Source organism: Haliotis asinina, chromosome 8 (genome assembly GCF_037392515.1).
Source record: "Haliotis asinina isolate JCU_RB_2024 chromosome 8, JCU_Hal_asi_v2, whole genome shotgun sequence".
NCBI lineage: Eukaryota > Metazoa > Mollusca > Gastropoda > Lepetellida > Haliotidae > Haliotis > Haliotis asinina.
This window is the reverse complement of record NC_090287.1, coordinates 18,123,269-18,141,734: the sequence shown is the minus strand read 5'-3', so window position 1 is coordinate 18,141,734 and position 18,466 is coordinate 18,123,269. Positions and strand designations below refer to the sequence as shown.

The 18,466-nt window shown below is 38.6% G+C and overlaps 1 protein-coding gene across 3 annotated transcripts in view; it reads left to right on the top strand.

The window, feature by feature from the left end:
* Window positions 1-18,466, top strand: part of LOC137295117 (pecanex-like protein 1) — a 56,167-nt gene that overhangs the window by 2,551 nt on the left and 35,150 nt on the right. For 2 of the 3 annotated variants that reach the window (XM_067826430.1, XM_067826429.1), the window contains exons 2-15: window positions 1,880-2,070; window positions 6,048-6,193; window positions 6,449-6,562; window positions 7,018-8,196; window positions 8,895-9,035; window positions 10,033-10,098; window positions 11,173-11,377; window positions 12,649-12,806; window positions 13,289-13,397; window positions 13,896-14,231; window positions 15,163-15,316; window positions 16,851-16,883; window positions 17,273-17,444; window positions 17,831-17,941. In XM_067826430.1, coding sequence (XP_067682531.1) covers window positions 1,880-2,070; window positions 6,048-6,193; window positions 6,449-6,562; window positions 7,018-8,196; window positions 8,895-9,035; window positions 10,033-10,098; window positions 11,173-11,377; window positions 12,649-12,806; window positions 13,289-13,397; window positions 13,896-14,231; window positions 15,163-15,316; window positions 16,851-16,883; window positions 17,273-17,444; window positions 17,831-17,941 — 3,115 coding nt within the window. The remainder of the gene's footprint in view (window positions 1-1,879; window positions 2,071-6,047; window positions 6,194-6,448; window positions 6,563-7,017; window positions 8,197-8,894; window positions 9,036-10,032; window positions 10,099-11,172; window positions 11,378-12,648; window positions 12,807-13,288; window positions 13,398-13,895; window positions 14,232-15,162; window positions 15,317-16,850; window positions 16,884-17,272; window positions 17,445-17,830; window positions 17,942-18,466) is intronic. The other variant, XM_067826431.1, reaches the window with a different exon arrangement.

Sequence of the window (18,466 nt, the reverse complement as noted above, 5' to 3'; positions counted from 1 at the left end):
TTTCCAACCACGTAGTAGTTCACCATCTCTATTGAGATGATTTTTGACTGAATCGAACGCAAATTCAGAGAACATGTATTTACAAAACCAAACATTTCTATGTACATTCTTTATGGATAACAACTACTTCTATTGTATATGATTTTGTTTGACAACAGTAAATGGATCCACACTGAAATGATGAATCAAGTACAATAAAAGTTGTTATCCATAAAGAATCTTACTTTCTTGTGACTCGCCATAGTTCTAAAATGCCCATCAAACAGATCATCTTTCTGTACACACAATGAGCCCTCAGCGTATCAGCAAATGAGCCAGCCAATCGGAAGCCGCCGTTACACTTGAGTGCACATCCACCCTCTATGACTGGGTTTTGTCTCATGAGGACTTCGTTTTGAGGGAAGTAAGCCCAAGTACAAAATATTGCACTTTTGAATCGCGATTGTACGCTTATAATTTTGTTTATTTGTTTTTTTACAAGCAGCAATGTATATTATATGTCATGAATAAGTGATAATTGTGTTTCAATTATGTCTGATTTTTTGGTTGCATGTGACCTTTAAAAAGTTGTTGCTAAAGTTTAAGTAAACAAGGAAATTAAAAACAAAAGTTAATTGACTCAAGGAATCCCAAAACATTTTCTTAAAAACTTAAGAGTTAAGTTAACTTAAGAAACACCATATGTCTTCCTCCCATTCTTTGCCTTGCAGAAGAGGCACTTAACAATTAGTCATTGACATATTTCCCCTTTAGTCACATTTAATATAAACTGTCCAAAACTGAAACTGTTGAGCACATCATCATTTCCTCAACTGACAATGACACACCCATATATTAGTAAATCAACATCACTAGGTACAATAAACTTTGTTCTTGACTTTGATTAACATCATTATCTCTAAACCCACAGTAAAGAACTGAAACTGAAAATGGATATCTGACCTGTGACCTATGAATGGATTGTTTGATCAGGATGGTACCTGAGATTGTAATGAAAGTGGGCAAAACAGATGATGCTCTTAATGTTAGTGTCTCAAAGTATTTGATATTTGCAGTCATTGAACAAAGGTGTGCATCTCATACTTTGTTCATCCAGTTTCTTAATTTTGTCACTTCTACAGATGTTTGAACGTAGTTGAATTTGGTTCTATTCATCCTGTTCGTCCCTTATGACAAGGGCTGTACTTTATCCACTTCTCAAAAACCACAACACAAACCTCAGTTAGCTTACATATGTCTTAGAAAGAGACTCTAAAGGTGTGCATCTTGTATTTTCTTTTTGTATTTCATAGGGTTTTTTATGTATAGAGAATTTCTGACTGATGATAGTGAAATCAGGGGTTAAGTCTATCTACTTCTCCACAAAAACTGCACAACAGTATTGATTAAGCTTATATGCATGTGTTTCATTGGAACTCGAAAGGTGTGTATCTCATAGTTGCATAGATGTTTATTGAAGTTGCTTAGAAGAACTTAATCACCAGAGCACACTCAATGAGACTGAGTTTAGTTTTACACCATACTCAGCAATATTCCAGACTATGGCGGCGGTCTGTAAATAATCAAGACTTAACCTGACAATCCAGTGATCAACAGCATGAGCCTCGATCTGCACAACTGGGAACCAATGACGTGTCAACCAAGTCAGTGAGCCTGATCACCCAATCCCGTTAGTCACCCCTTTTGACAAGCATAGTCGTTTTTTATGGCAAGCATGGGTTGCTCAAGGCCTGTTCTACCCTGGGACCTTCATGGGTCACACTCAGTGTAGGGAACTATTCTTACACTTACAGTGGCGGGGTCATCCATGTCCCTACGCACAATTTTGTCTTGTTTTTGTTAAGTCCTTAATTGATGCACTGTTTTTTTTATCTTGTAGACCTTGATACCGTCTGTTCTGGTGTGGACAGTTTACTGTGGTGTCATTGCTTTGCTGTTCCTCCTCGTCAAGTTTGTCAACTTCAGGCTCCATCACATGTACGACACTGGCGATGTGGATGAAGATGAGTCTAACTCTGATAAGGGAAGCAAGGCTGGCTCCACTGATTTGGCTAAAAGCATTGAAATCAGGTAAACTATGAGGGTGACTAAGGTCATACAAAAGATTATAATGTCAGGCTTTTTTGTGATTGCCTTTTATTCATTGTTTAGTTTACATGATTGTATAGGTGTTAAGGTTTAGGTTCTTTTCAGTTCCTTTCCTTTTGTAGTTCAAAGGCAAGTGTAAACAATAAAAATACCCTTTTTTCTTGCTTGAAACGAAACAATTTTGAATCAGTTAATATCAGTGCTTGAAATTGTGCACTCGTTTTTTACAAGGAAAGTATAACTTCCATTATAAGTGCTAAAATGTTAAGCTATTTTGAGATCTTTGTTGAGGTAAACAAACCAGAGTTTGGTTATGACATAAACAGGGCCATTTGATTTAGACTGGTCTCCTTTCTACTCCCAAAGCAAAAGATATTCATGCTGAAAGTAATCACATAAAAATGTATGCTAAAGATTTTAAAGAAGATTTTACAAGAAGCAGGATAGAATTTTTGTGTGTGTTTTCATTTTTATACCTCACCTCAATGAAAGTACCAAATATGTAAAATATTGTTTAGGTTGATTAGACATCACTATTGGTAAGCAACTTTCAGGAAATGGCGTATTCACCAACACGAATATGCAAGATGTTAAGGAGACTTTCGTTGATTCATGCAGCATATATGCATAAATGTGACATGTAAGTAATTCAAAACATTCTGACAATCCGCATGTTATTTTCCATTTTTTCATTGTGACTAAATAGTTGGAAATGAGATGTAATATTAACGTTGTGCATCAGGCATAGTCTCATGCTTACAGAAACTGTTGAATGTATTGAATACACCTATTATTATTTCCCATGCATGTTCTGTGCGACAAGTAGACGAACGGATCTCACACAGTATGAGAAAATGATAACCAAATATCTGAAGTTCACATTGTTTACATTTCAGACATGTGCTCTTTTCTGATCTGACATGTTTTGCTTGATATCATTGAGACTCTTGGTATTGATGATGAAGACCAATTGTCATTGTATTTTGAACTGTATGTGGATTTCAAGGAACCACAAAAGGAAACTTCTTTTGAATTAAATATGATAACATAACCAACACAAGTGTGACATGATTTTATAACACTTTGCAACATGACTGAAAGTTCACTTCGGCTAACGCATTTGTATATTTTCCATAACATTGTCAGCGATTCTGCCATCATCAAATGATCATCAGGATTTTGATCAAACAGTGACGGTAGACTGCACTTCAGAACAAAAAACACACACCTGGACACCACGCCAGATCTGTCCAATACGATCCAGTGATGTCATTTGTTTATCATTTTGGCACCAGTGATCTCATATTGCTAGGGACATTAGCTATGATGTGTTTTTTTGTGGACGTAGAATTTTGATAAATTTGCAAAATATGAATGGATATAAAAGCAAAATAAATTGATATTTTTGATATCTGTACAGTTTGTCACATGAAACTACTTGATAAACACTGAAAACATGCGAGACAAAAATCTTCAAATTCATGAAAACTTGCCTTTTAACACTGAAAAGTAAACTGCATAAGTTTTATTCCCATAATCTCTTTCTTTTTGAGCCTAGTTTGTGATGTGTGATATGAAATTTTATACTTATTTCCTATATCATTCTTCAAACACTCTCTTCTTTTTCCACAATGTAATGGAAATGACCTGGTATGAAATTTTCAGCTTCTCTGAATTGCTCACCTGCGCAGGAAGCTTCGTGACCTGTTCTTGGGTGACATTGTTACTGCCAGTTATAGTCATACACATTGGCGGAATTTTAGTGTTTGTGGTTATTGAAAGGGATTAGATACAGCTCTATAAGGCTGGAAACGATACAGGTTCATGGAAAACAAATCATCCGACTCTAAAGCCTTGTACTAAGAACAGTAGTTGTCTATGTCAATATCATCATCGATCCTTATTTGGAGATACCACCATCATACCAGGCCATGATTGTTTCAGCATCTGTCTGTTTCTCATTGTAGCCTTGAGCATCAAAACCTATTCATCCAATCCAACAGGTTTCGTGGGACCGCTGGACATAAGATAATCTAGCATCCTATCCTTGACTCTTATACTTTGGTACAGTCCATGTCCCTTGCACTACTAACACCCAGTTTCTGCGATTAGATAATCTCAGATAGAGTTGCCAAGTCTGTCACTATCTCTGCTGCCTCATTGTCATCTGGAATTTACTTCATCTTCATCTAAGGATACTTCAGGCAGTACTGAGAGTGTCAATACTAGGGCAGTGCTTCCATGGACAACTGATAAATTATGTTTTCAAGGAGTAACTCCTCAACTGATTCAGATACATAGACTTAACGTAACGTCTTGTCCTGTTATTGGCCAACTATCTGCCTTACTTCATGCAGGCCTCAAGAGTCTCAGGAGTTTGAGAAAGCTGATGTCCATGGATTTACCACTTTGAATACATCACCTACTCTTGACAGAGACATTCATGCCTTATATCCCAAACACAACAATTCCACCCTGCTGATGGTCTTCTGCTTGTAAGCATGGATGTGATCATACAGAAGGTTTAAACAGCAATTAACTTAATACATGTACTATCTGCTATGGAGATCACAGCAATGTCTGATGTGTATGTCTCTATGCTAAATCAAGGCCATACTCGTGGAATTCTGGTCAGTGATCAATTTTGAGGTCATTGTGGATCTGATTATGCTTTTTCTGGGATACATCACAGCTTGCCTTGAATCAATCTATACAATTTCTGTCTGAAACAGCAATCTATACAATTTCTGTCTGAAACAATCACACAGCTTTGAACTTCTGTATGCCCAGGTGTGCCTATATACAAATATCTGGTGGCCTGAAGAATTGGTGTACTTTGATCCTGCACCACATGATTATACACAACATTTTCAAGATGGTCTCTGTAGTTTTTCTCAGCACAATCCTCAATCCAGGTGACTATGCAAAAAGTCTCAGCTTGCAAGATGGGTACCTCCATGTCCCAGTCTTTCCAGACCATCACAAGTACCTTCAGTTAATTCTTGCGGGCATCCACTACCAGTGAGGTCCTCCGATGTGACATGTGTTTACCTGAACTATGAAGCCTCAAATGCAGTATCTGCAGTGTGAAGAGATTTTCAGAGTTCACATCAACAGCTTTCTGAATGTATTTGAAAACATCACACTAGGTTACTGGTGCGGCAGTTGTCTACAGCTCAACAGCACAGATAGTGGTGTCTCCCCAAAGATTCACAGAATCTGATGCTACATTGCAATGAATAATAAGCATTGTTAATCCTGGATTGACTTGTATTCATTCCTCCATTTGGGCACAAGATCTACCTCTCTCAGTGGTCTACCTCTCTCAAAGATGTACAACCATCTTTGGTGATTTCATGATACGTTTAAGACTCAAGCCTCATACAACACTGAGGTGATCAGCACTCACACTCACTATCCTACATCCTTGAGAGCAATAATGTTAGTAGGGTATGAATTCTAAAAAGCTGGAGTAGAAAGCGAAGGTCAGTTGCTAGACTAGGGACAGATTGTTAAACGGAGAGCTTACCAAGCTGTTTCACTTTTTACAAGAACGATGTGGATGCAGGGACAGTTTCTGGGAACTCACCTTCTCAATCTGTCATCTAATGTTTGTCATGGCTGTCATCTCCTCAGAGTCGAGGGTAGTCTGTGGTCTATGTCCTATCCTATTTTCATGATAGAAAACCATGGACTGGTTGCATGTTCCACATGAGCTTAATGAAAAGGCCCAAATGAGTTTTTGGTACAGGGGTGTGTTTGGACAAACAGTTCACAGTGGCTGAAAACCAAGTTCTAGTCTGTTTCCAATCTACTAAAGAAAGAGAAAGTGCACAGTGTAAGACAGAATATGTATTTCAGATGGACAATTTGAAGTTACAGTTTAGTCAAGAGTACTTCTAATTGTGATGACCATTGTAATGATATTGACAATATATTTATTGCTTTATCTATTTTAGGGATAACGCAAATTCTGAAAGTATTGAAATGGTGCAACTTGACCGAAGAAGGGAGACAACTCCAGCTTTGGAAGGTGAACATGGATCCAGACTAGAGTTCATTTCTGAAATAAACTCAGCAGAAGGTTCAGGAGCCCACACTGACAGTAAGATCATCTCTGAGAATGTGATTCATGTTCTGGCTAGAAACACTGCATTATACATATTACATTGTAACTGTTTGTTGCTTTGCAAGTTTTAATTGGTATGTGTATATATGGTTTTTTCACTTAAGTCAGCTCATGTCATTTTAAAATTTTTAAATACTTATTGGCTGTTTTTTTTTGTTGTTCAAAAACACTTTTTCACAGAGTTGGCATGTGTGCAGTACAATACAATCATCTGCTTTTTTGTCTTTTCAGTTAAATCATCTCATGGAGTTGCTCCCCTTGCTGAAATTGAGGGTGATGATTTCAGCACAGAAACAGGATCAGCATCCCGGCACAGACCAGACAGCACAGAGAGCAGTCTGGAGAGTAAGTCATTTCTACAGTTACCTCTTCAGGACTAAAGAGAAGCCAATACCATTATGTTACAGGGAATCTTTCAATTGGCAGTATGACTTAGAAAACCAAATAACACGAACAGCACCGAAATGGGTGACAAATGTTTGCTTATTTTCATATTTGGTGCATTTGTGTCTCCGTTTGTATTAGCAATGTTACCTTTTCAGTATCATTAAAAGACAAATGGCTAAGCTGCTTCAAGATCTGAGGATGTACAAAAATCAATTCATGCTTGAAAGACTTTTTCAAACTTTTAAAGTATGGACTAGCATTTCAGATTACTCTTTGAAAACTGTTTTAACAAGCTTCTTATTTTCAGAATTTGGAATGGACACTTGACCTTTTCATTAACTACTGGTCAAGTAATGTATGTGACCTCAGCGTGTTTTAAACCTGGTGACTGTTCAACATTGTTTCTATTTCAGGTGCCCTGAAGTCGGACATGCCACATTCCATAACCACCCAGGTTGAGGTGGAGATCAACCCACACATCCCAGACAACACTCCATCAGAGAAGTCCGGAAGTAATCCCCCCAGATTGAGGGAAGAAAGTGACTCGGATTTATCCCCAGAATATATTCCAAAGTTACGCTTACGGAGAGAAAGACGAGCAGTTCGCAGATCGAAAAGTGCTCTTGAACCTAGTAATGCTGGTTCCCAGTCTGAATCCAAATCAGGAGGGATGCGGATGTCCCTTCCTCCCCATTCTCGTGTCCCAGTGAGCTCTGAGCAGCTGCAGAGACAGATCAGTGATGGACATATGGTGATGCGGAGGCTGGGTTCGGACTCAAGGATGGATAGCCCAGCTGTCAAGAGACAGGAGAGGCATGAAGCTGTGAGAAATAGACTAAGGACTCCAAGTACTAGATCTTTAGAATTACTGAAGGAGAACTTGCCAAAGAGATCCCAAAGTGTAACAAATGATGCCCTTCCCCATGAACAGTTAAGACCTGTAGCTGTCAGTCGAAGTCCATCATTACCTCGCCCGGCATCGTTGTCTTTGACAGCTGGTGGGAACAGACCCCGAATGGTCCGACATAGTCCCCAATCTAGTGTCAGTGACTCTTCTGATCTTAGTCTTGGTGAAATATATATCCCCTCTATAGCCGAAAGGCCATCTGTGCAAGGTCAAAGGTCAAGGCCAGGGAGTGGGGGAACATCCAGCTCTGCTCACACATTAACTGAACGAGGTTCCAGTCCCGCAATCTCAGGTGGGGGTGCAAAGAGTAAAGATTTTGGAATATTTAAGATCACTCGATACTTACAAAGCTCTGAAGATCCAAGTAAGAGAGCCAATCATTCAACACAAAGCAGTGTAGTAGGGCTAGACTGGTTGTTCAGTACAGATAGTGAGTCTGCAACTTCAGGAGACAGCCATTCACAGACTGATGTGTCAGAGTCTACAAGCACAATAACCAATGAGGGGGAAAGTTCGTATGATGTGAGCTCTGACCAACAGAACGCAGGGTATCAACCTCTAGCAGGTCTTGAGTGCACCACTACCCCCAGCAGCCCCAGCACTGATGAGCTGGAGGTGATGAGAAGCCAGGGAGCTATCCCGAAACACTACCAGCGCAGGTCAGGACCAAGTGCAGCTGCACCAGGTAAGGGAATCCTACCAGCATTTTGATGACATTGTAATGTTTATATTACACTACAATAGTTTGTCTCAACACATCATTTTCTGTGACACATTTTCTCAGGCAAAATGATATGCCCGTAGCCGAACTGCCTAAAGGCCTGAACGTAATCATTATGGCTGTAATTGTTGTAAACTTCATAGCAGGTGTACCGCTAACCTGTAAGATCGCCCTTACAGAGCACTGATGATCAGAAAAATATGTTCGTGAAATTGTGTCTCATATATGAATTATAAGACGACCCCCTTCTACAGACAGCATTTTTGGGTCCTCAGAATTCGGCTTATACACGGTAATATATTGTAAACTGTAGGCCATTCTCAGTATTTACATATGTGAATCATTCAATCAATTTATTGGCACGATCTCAGTTACAGCCAGGGTATTGTTACCTGCTCACATGCAAAAGTTTTCATAATATGAAGCACAAATTATGCATTGTCATTTTCTCTACTAACTTGTTATCATTCTCGCTTTACTACTGCTTAGTCATTCACCCGGTACACACTCCATATTGGAATATTCTTTTGTCCTGTGATGTACCTCCAATAGTCGTTTTATTTGAGTAACTCTCTTGAGACATAGAAAACCATTAACAATCCATAGATTACCAAATGTTCTTTGAACAAAATGATAACTAGTGACAACTTGTATACAAGCAGCAGGTGATATGTCAACCAGCCCTGGTTCAACAGATTTATCCGACCCAGAAGAAATCAAGAAGAAACTGATAGAACTCCTCTGCAAATCTCAGGACCATCCAGAGGAGCTTAAACGGTTCCGAGAGTATGTAAGACTGCAGAGTGAGTAGGCTTCATCCTCTATGTGAATTTTGCAGTGAGAAGAGCAGTATTATGCCTCTTAGGATAGTCAACTGAAGCAGACATTGAAACACTGTTGTGAGGCCGATTTCCTTTATTCAGCTACCCCCATGATAAGTCTTGAACTTAGACAATGTACAAATCTGTTCCAAATACATCACCCAGATACTTATTCTTTGATGGGGAGTTGAAAGTTGTAAAGAAATGCCGCTTTTTATAGAATCCCAGTTCTTCTCTAGTTAGGTGACTACAGTACCATACCTTGGTTTGGTACGTATCACGGTATACTACTCTCAGTTTTGTTCATTAACCATAATATTCTGTAGGATAAACGTTTTCATGGAAAGGCACTGTCGGTTTGATTAAGTTAAGAGAAGAAATCTTCTTGGAATTGAGACCCAAACGAATGTAATGTGCATAAGGTGAATATGGTACAAAAAATGAATGTGTTGTATTTTCAAAGTGAATTTTAACCAAAACCAAACCAAAAACAAATTACCGCAGTGTACCGTTTCAGCCCTATCCATGGGAACATTTCAGGGGTACCTCTTGCCAGGTCATCAAATTGTCCTTAGAGTGTCATGTCTTCAGTTGATACTCACTGCCTCACATATTCTTGTACACTGGCCACTTCTTGGAGAAATTTCATTGTTATGTGCCAAGTTTGTTAGATCTGTTCAGAGACAGGACTATTGCTCTTAGAACCCCTTGAGTCCTTTTCTAGTTATAATTAGTCCACAGCAGCTCATACTTCTTGTAAGCGGGGTACTAACAAGATTGGGTGGTCAGACTCGCTGGCTTGGTTACCCAAATTGCTTATATTGATGCTCATGCTGTTAATCACTGGATTGTCTGATCCAGACTTGATTATCTACAGACTGCTGCCATATGGCGGGAATATTGCTGACTGCTGTGAACTCACTCATTCATCCACCTTTTTTGAGTCTTCCTCATATAACATAAACAACCATGATTTCAGAAAACCAGAACAATAACAACAATGATGAGCCAGACAAAGAGAAGCAAGAGGAGGCATCTAAAGCAGGTTAGAGACAGTTAGGAAATTATGAAGCTGTTGTGCAATATATTTAATTAGGCTGACATTCTAAGATGTAGGATATGGAAAACATGTTGTGACTCTCATTTTATTGGTATAACTATACACTGTTAGTAATCAGGAAACAGAATAGTGCTTGCTCAAGGTGCTTGTATTTGTTTCCTCCGATTATTAGATTTCAATCTCAGTGTCACATCGTATTATCAATCTCTTTTCCTTGGGCATTATACAACTTTTGCTGCCACTAGGTGCACCAAGTTTTGCTCTCTCATCTTAACAAGGTACCCAGTTCACAGCTGGGTGGACTGGGATACATAGTCACAGTGCTTTGTCCAAGTTTACTGCACTAGGTGTATGTATGTATTCATCTGGTCATATACCAGCGGATTTATGGGTTCTTTTAATTGGAAAGGTTTGTGTACTGTACTCCAGGGGTTGTGACAACACAACAAGAGTCTGCCCACAAAGCTGACACCTAGGTTTTTACATACGGTCACAGGTGGGCTTGATCCCGACACCACAACCTCGCTGGATCACTAGCCTGGTGCCTTAGCCAGTTCACCCACCGCGTCCCCCAACTGAAAATATATTCCATGCTTATGTTTAATTTTCAAATTTAAAATTGCATTTTCAAAACACATTGGGATGATTAATTACTCAATAAGTATTGGGGTCTGTGTGACAATGTTGTTTTCGGTTCAGTATTTTATCAGTCAAACGTGACATGTTTTTCTTTTTAATCAGAATTCCTCAGCAATGGTATTCTCAACAGATTTTGATTGAAAGGGGAAACAATATTTAAGATACGTCTCATCTTTCTGTGATGGATGGTTGTGAACTATTGCTTTGGAATACATTGTTTATGTGACCAAGCCTACAAGACCTTATCGCACTCATGTCCTGAGCTATTCCCCTGTTGCTGTCAAGGTTTTCGGAAAATATTTATTGTCTTAAACTGAATATAATTTTAGTCACAACATCAGATGACGTGGTACTAGTGGAAATATATTGACTTCATTCTTGTACATGGGTGAACTTTTACACCTAACCCTGTATTTATAGAAAAAATAAAGCAAGAGAATGAAGATAAGGGAAAAGCTGTTGAACAGGACAATGGGGCGATAGGAGGGGCCCCCGGGGGAGGGACCCCTGCCCCCAACAACACCGACGAGACTGAGTCCAAATCCACCACCCCCACTGAATTCTCAGCTCTGTTGCCTCTTACAGGGGAGAAGACACCAGATAGTAAACCCCGGAAAGGAGTCAGGTAGGACAGCTGCTCACTTACCCTTGCTCTGAGCGCTTGTATTGCACTTCTAAGAGTGGGTCATGTGTAACAAGGCCTGTCTGTCTTCCCATTTCCCATCTGTTGTACATCTTTCCTAAAAGCTTCTTTCACAAATTAATATTTGTTTGACAATTAATTCATAAGAAAGATTGGTAATTTATGAGTGACATCTTCTTTATTATATTATGATGTAACTTTTTGTATAGTTTCTTTTACCATTGTCACTCTTGCTTAGCAACAATATAAGAATATGTACCAAATTGTTGCATTATAATATAGTAAAGAAGTTGCCAACCATGAAGTGTTATACCTTTCTTTATATTCATCAAGGTCTTGAATGCCAATCAAACAGATCCATTAATTCTTAGGTTTGACAGAATGTTTTTGTCATTGGAATAACAGTCCTATTTAAATCCAACTCTAGATAAATGAATAGGGAAAAGAATATTTCATCTGTACATTTGATATCATGATAAAAATTACATGATTGCAATTAATATTAATTTTCTGCATTATGTGAATAGCATTGTGTGCTTGTGGATAATTATAGGTGCTAGATGCATAGAAAAATATTTATGAGAAAAGAGCAAAACTGTTATCACTATTAGCTTCTGTTGTTTGGTGGTCTGGTTTTAGTTGAAGGTTTTTGGATAAAGTCATGTTTTTTTCCCAGTTTTATTTCGGTCTGAGCTGAAATGGGATCTTGTTCTGTCTATGAATTAGCTATGCTGTTCACTGATTCTTGAATGCACTGCTAATGAATAACCCTACAGTACTTAGTTAACACCATTTGATATATCCATTCCTTTTCGTTATAATTTTGACCAAGACATTTTCAGCTGTCCATTTATACTAGCTGCATTCACATGGAATGAATAGTCCCCGGAAGCATGTAACCACCCTTCTTGAAGAGCTCCATTTGGATGTCATGAATAATAATATTGTTGATGACATGAGCGCCACTTAATCACTCATGCTTCCAGCAAGTGACTGCATGTTCACCCATGGAAGTTAGATTTCACCCAGGGTTGTATTAGTATCAGTCCCCCTGGTCTACATTAAATTTACATGTTGATTTCTTTGTCACAATCAGCTGCATTTAGGAACCTTAGGAACCATTGTTCCCAGTCAGGGATGACTGTTTACAGCCTGCATCCACTCTGCGGTTTAACCACCTGAGACTTGAGTCAGGCAAGAACACTGTTGTCCATTATGTATGTGTATTTGTATCTATGTATGTATACCCAAAGGAGGCGAGGTGCTAAAAAGAGATTGGCTCAACGTCGAAGACGAGATTCTCCACCAGCAGCAGCCTTGACAAGTCTCGTGATGAACACTGGCGGCCATCTTGCCACTTCACATATGGACACCACAGATGGTGCTGTCCACTACTTTCAAGATGAGAGTGGTCAGTTTCGCTGTCATGAGCTGTTTTGTGCTCATTTGTAAATTTGTTTGTCCAAGGGCTTAGTTGAGAGTATTTATGCTCAAGAAACCAGATATGAAATCAACACAAATGAAAATGCTAAATATATGATTACTAATATACTCAAACCATTTAATCATTTAACAAACATTGAAACATTATTTTTCTATAGGAGTCAATATTGTGATTTACCCCTTCAAAATATTTATAAATCTCAGTGTCCTTGGGGTCTCTTCATAGTGCAGGCGCCTTTTGTTCATAATAAAATGTTGAAGAGAAGAGTAGGTGCCCAATACCCAAACCATGTTATAGCAAGAAAACATATTTATAATGAAATACTGAAAACCTTTTGAATAAAGAAAATGTACTTTTTCTAATAGCATGAAATATGCTTGTAAATATGCTATATGGTGAATCTGTTTGCTTTGTATTTGTAAGGTGTGAAATAAAATGATGTTTTCTAGGTAACTGGTTAACATACACCTTTGGTGAGAACAGTTCTGGGGTTGCCTTGGGGATGTTGGACAACCAGCAACAGGAATGGCAAAATCAAGATCAGCATAACAAAAACCAGTAAGTGGTTGATCATCACCTCACACATTAGCTGTGATTCTGATCTATGCTGCTGCAAGTTTAGAGTAATTGCACATGTAGACTTGCTTGGAGTTGTACCCTCTAGGAGCCTATCAGCAGGGATATCATCTTGCATAGCAGTATCAGTGAATCACTGAGTTTAAGGATGTTCATTTTATGATTTACTGCCTTAGAAATGTTCACATTTATTTAGAATGGTTTCTTCAATGAGGACAAAGAAATTAAGGATGGCCAGTGTGAGATGACTGATTGATATATGGTGGGACGTTTGAGATGATATTTCAAAGACTGAAATGTTTCTAGAAAACCACTACTTGGGTTCTGCAACAGTGATTTGATCTATAATTTAACTAGATTTCTGAATCTCAAGTAACTCAAATATCGTTTGACCTAGTATATATTAGGATACAGAGTTTTATAAAAGATGTATTTTTTTTTCTGTATTCAGACAGTAGCCTGATACTTTTTTTCCTACAGGTGGTCTTCAGGCTCAACATGCTCTGATTCCACAGTAATACTGGACTCCCCAAAGCCAGAAGAGCGGCCTGATTTGTTCCATGACCTGGCTTTGCCTACCTCCTTGGGTACGGCGGATGAGATGCGGACTCATAGTGCACTGCAGTCATATGTTCAGGCCCTACTGGAGAGTGGTCGGAGCAGGCCAACCATCTCTGACACCTCGTCAGATTCTGACACAACACACACTAAGTCAAAGAAGGAGAAGCCAAAACATTTCTACAAACTGTGGTTGTTAAAGAAGAAATTTTTGAAAATCCGTTTTGATAGACTTGCCCTTTTGGCATTGTTAGATAGGTAAGTTGATCAGTTTCCCAGCTGTCTGTTGTGGTATAACTATAACTTCTGAAGATCCAGGTTAGAATTGGCCTTCAGTAACCCTTGCTTGTCACAAGAGGCGACTAATGGCTTCAGACTAATGGGTTGTCTGTCTTGCTGACTTGTTTGACAGGTCATTGCATTCCAACTGCGTAGATCGTTGCCCATGCTTTTGATCACTGAATTATTTACAGACTGAAGCCACATAGCCTGAATATTGCTGAGTGTGGAGTAAAAATAAGCTCTCTTACTTGCTCACTGTAGTCATACATCATGTGAACAGAACAGGATGGAGGGTCAGTTGGTGACTAATAGTAGAAATGACTGAAATTGTGCTCATTGTGTTTGGACCTTGCTGATTGTGTCATGCCCACAGAGCCTAAGTACCGTGTGACTGGTTTGATTAAAAACTAAAATGTTTTATGGTTAACAACTTCTTTGTATTCTTTGTAGGATGTTTCAGAGCTAATTCATACTCCTTCATCAGCTGAATGAAATGTCATACAGAGGATAAAAACAAACTGTCCATAAAAATGTGTGATGCAGTCATGTTTGTCCAACTCCTAAATGCCTTTTGAAAACTTTGTTTTTGAGTTGGTAAATATGTGAAGTATGAGGCAATAGTGTGAGTTCCTTCATTATTTGCAGACTTCCTCAATAGGCTATGAGATTCACTGAAGCATCTTAAAGGTTTACGTACTTCTAAGCTCAAGCTACAAGCTGAGAAGAACTAACAACCAGTGCAATTTTCTTCCTTGACTGTGAAATAGAAGTAGAACCAGGACTGATTATTCAGTGCAAGGTCTATTATTCTTAACTTTGTGAAACACATTAGTTAAATAATTACAAATATTCTCATATATTGTATCGATAGTCTAGCCCTCTTACCTGTAGTATGCCCATGTTGCAGGAGCTTGTCTGTGTTTGAGAACATTGTAGCTGTGCTCATGGCGGTGGCTGTCGGTGCTCTCGGTGCTCTAGTCTTGTCGTGGAACTTCTACCATGACATCTGGATATTTGTCTTCTGTTTTATCATTGCTGGCTGCCAGTACTGCTTGCTCAAGGTAAGGGCTGAGTTGGGTATTTGGGTTTTTTTTAATAATACCTTTTCAATTAATTTTCTTTTTTTTTAAAACACCCACCTTTTTAGGTAGATAGTTATATCAAGGAATTCTCCTGCCTGTCTGTCCAAAGATATTTTTGTTCAACCAATCATTTGAACACTGTTACATGGATAGATTTCAAATTTGGGGACCACCTTCTTAGTCTGAACTAGAGGTGCAGTATAAATTTGGATTATTTTTCCTTATCCTGACTCATGCTTTTTGTGTTAATCTCCTCCCTCTGTGTAAAGATAGTGGAACACTTGATATCCATTGAAGTTCCCTTCTAACTTAAGCGGATATACAATACACTCAACCATCAGGCTCCTCCCTTTCCTGCCGTTATAGTCACATGACCAGTCATGCTTGTCACTCTCTCCTCTATTGCACAAAGAGGATGGTTGGAGGCACACTTGGGTCCCGATTCAGCAATACGTTTTTTGCTTTAATTCTATAATCTAAATTATGTTGTACATGCTTTTTGGATTGTAATTACTATCATCTTTATGTAAAATTTATAAAATTTCTTGTGTTTTGGACACGTTCCACACTTGCTCTAAGTGGAAACTGCTCATTAACAACTGTAATGGAGGGCTGCTTTTGGAAATCGAAACCAGTCACTACCTGCAGAGGATGTCACATTCACCAGTCTGGGCCACTTGTTGTTGCACAACAATTTACTGTTCCACAAAGGTGCTGAGTTTCACTCAACCTTTTATCACGTGACTTGTTGAGACCAAGATGTTCTATGGAGTATGAAAATTTAGAGTCTTTATGCATGTCTCAAACATGTCTTGCATGAGTGATTATGACCCTGTACTCCACTTCAGTTAAAGGGTAACCTCAAGGGATTTCAAGTGTTCCACTATCTTCACATAGAGGGAGACAATAAGCACAATAAGCATGAGTCAAAATAAGTAAGAAATATCAATTTTATTCAGAAAATTACATACATATTTTTTTTTCAAATGACAACAGTGTAAGAATTTGAATTCAGGAAAGTTTTTTCAACCAATAAATTGGGTCATTTTTTGACTTCTTAGCATTATTTTAGAGAGAGTGTATGGGCATTTGTGTACTTCAACTTCTTGTCAAAAGATGTGGCTTTTGTGACTGTCGCTATGGTATTCAATCACAAGTGGACACAAATAGTGATTTCCCTGTTGTCTGTGTGTACATGGATATCAGTAATAAGGTGTGGGGAAGATTCCGCGCTTTTCTTCTCTAGGGGAATAGTGAAACTTCATAATTCATTTATCATGGCTTATGGTAACTTTTATGTACATTAGCAATTAGTTATAATCAGTCCTATTTCATGCTCTTTTCTCATCACACCATTTTAGTCTAGGATTATTGTTGAGATTAAACATGCATACTTGCACTTTATGACTTTGTTGATGTTTTTGCATATATTCTTGTATGTATATTTGACATTATTATTTGCTTTGAACATGACTGGCAGTACTTGTGACTGTGTTTGATTCTTTCCCACCAGAGTGTACAGCCAGATGCCTCCTCTCCAATGCATGTAAGTAAAAGACAGAATACATTTATGCATGATAAATACCCTGGAAATTCTCAGTTATAAATGGTCGACTGGTCTCCCGCAGCCCATGCTTGCAAGAGGCAAATAACAGAATCAGGTTGTCAGGCTTGATGATTTGGTTAAAACATGGAATCGTATCCTAATTGTGTCTTGCTTCATGATGGGTTATCTGGTCCAATTTTAGTTATTTATGAAGTGCCATCTTATAGCTGAAACATATCTAATTGTAGTGGAAAAAAAGGACTACATTTAAGACTGGGAATTGAGCTTCTTTCATGTGTCTTCAGTGTTGAAGTTACATTACAGTCAGATTAATCTGATTTTGGGAATTATTGCCTATTGTTAAAAAATGATATTTTTGTGTTATGCAGGGATACAACAGATTGATAGTGTTCAGCCGTCCATTCTATTTCTGTCTGTGTTGTGGCCTGGTGTTGTTGCTGGACTATGCAAGTGACCGTGTCGGGAACCATCCCATTTCCATCTATGGGATGCCTTTTACAGCTGAATCTTCTCTCATATTTGCTCGAGATTTACTCAAAAGTAAGTAGAAAGCCTGCCTCCAATATTTGAATAAGTAGCAAATCTAGCTAACAGCAATTCCCATCTCGTGAAAAGCATCTGAAAAGTAGGATGGATGTCAAAAAAATGATCTTTCATGTCTTATTAGGGTCTGTGGGTTAGCCTCAAAACATCTGCTCATCAAGCCATTTGATTTTGAGTTTGATTCCCCACGGGGTACCATGTGTGTACCATCTCAGTGATATTGCTAAAAATGGCATTAAACTATACTCATTCGCTCATGTCTGATGAACATGTGAAAGGTGTGACTGGGTTGATGTCAGTGTTTCATAGCCAACATGTTGTAGTTGTAATACATTGTGTTGTAAAACAAGATTTACTCACTCTGATTACCCTTCTCTCTTCAGTCTTTATCCTGTGTTTCCCGCTGCTATTTACGGCAGGGCTTCTACCTCAGGTCAATACGTTTATCATGTACATGCTAGAACAGATCGACATGCATGTCTTTGGCGGCAATGGTAAGTACATCACTCTGCATGCAAATATGTATGCTTTGTACTGTAGGATATATGTATTATTTTTCCTTATTCTGACTCATGCTTAATTGCTTACTCTCCTCTTCCTGGCGAAGGTAGTGGAACACCTGAAATCCCTTGAAGTTCCTTTCTGAAAGAAGCGGACGTAAAATCACACTCACCCAAGTATTACCTCCCTTTTCCCGTCACTTGGTCCGTACACGGTGATAAGTCTTTCATTCTTTCGATTTTTAAAACTAAATTTGTGCTGTGTGCATTTTTTGGCTTGAATGTATTTGTTATTATTATACAATTTTGTAATTATTGTGTCTATTTCTAACATGTATATTGTCAACTGAGATTTAGTCAACTCTGAACGCACCGCATGCATTCGAATGCATGCATGAATCAGTGAGAGCATTCATCTAGACCGGCACTCACATCTGAGGATGAAGAGGAGGTGCATGCACGTACGCACTCCAGAAGATCCAGGTCCCTATCATCAGATTGCAGCACAGAGAAGGATAT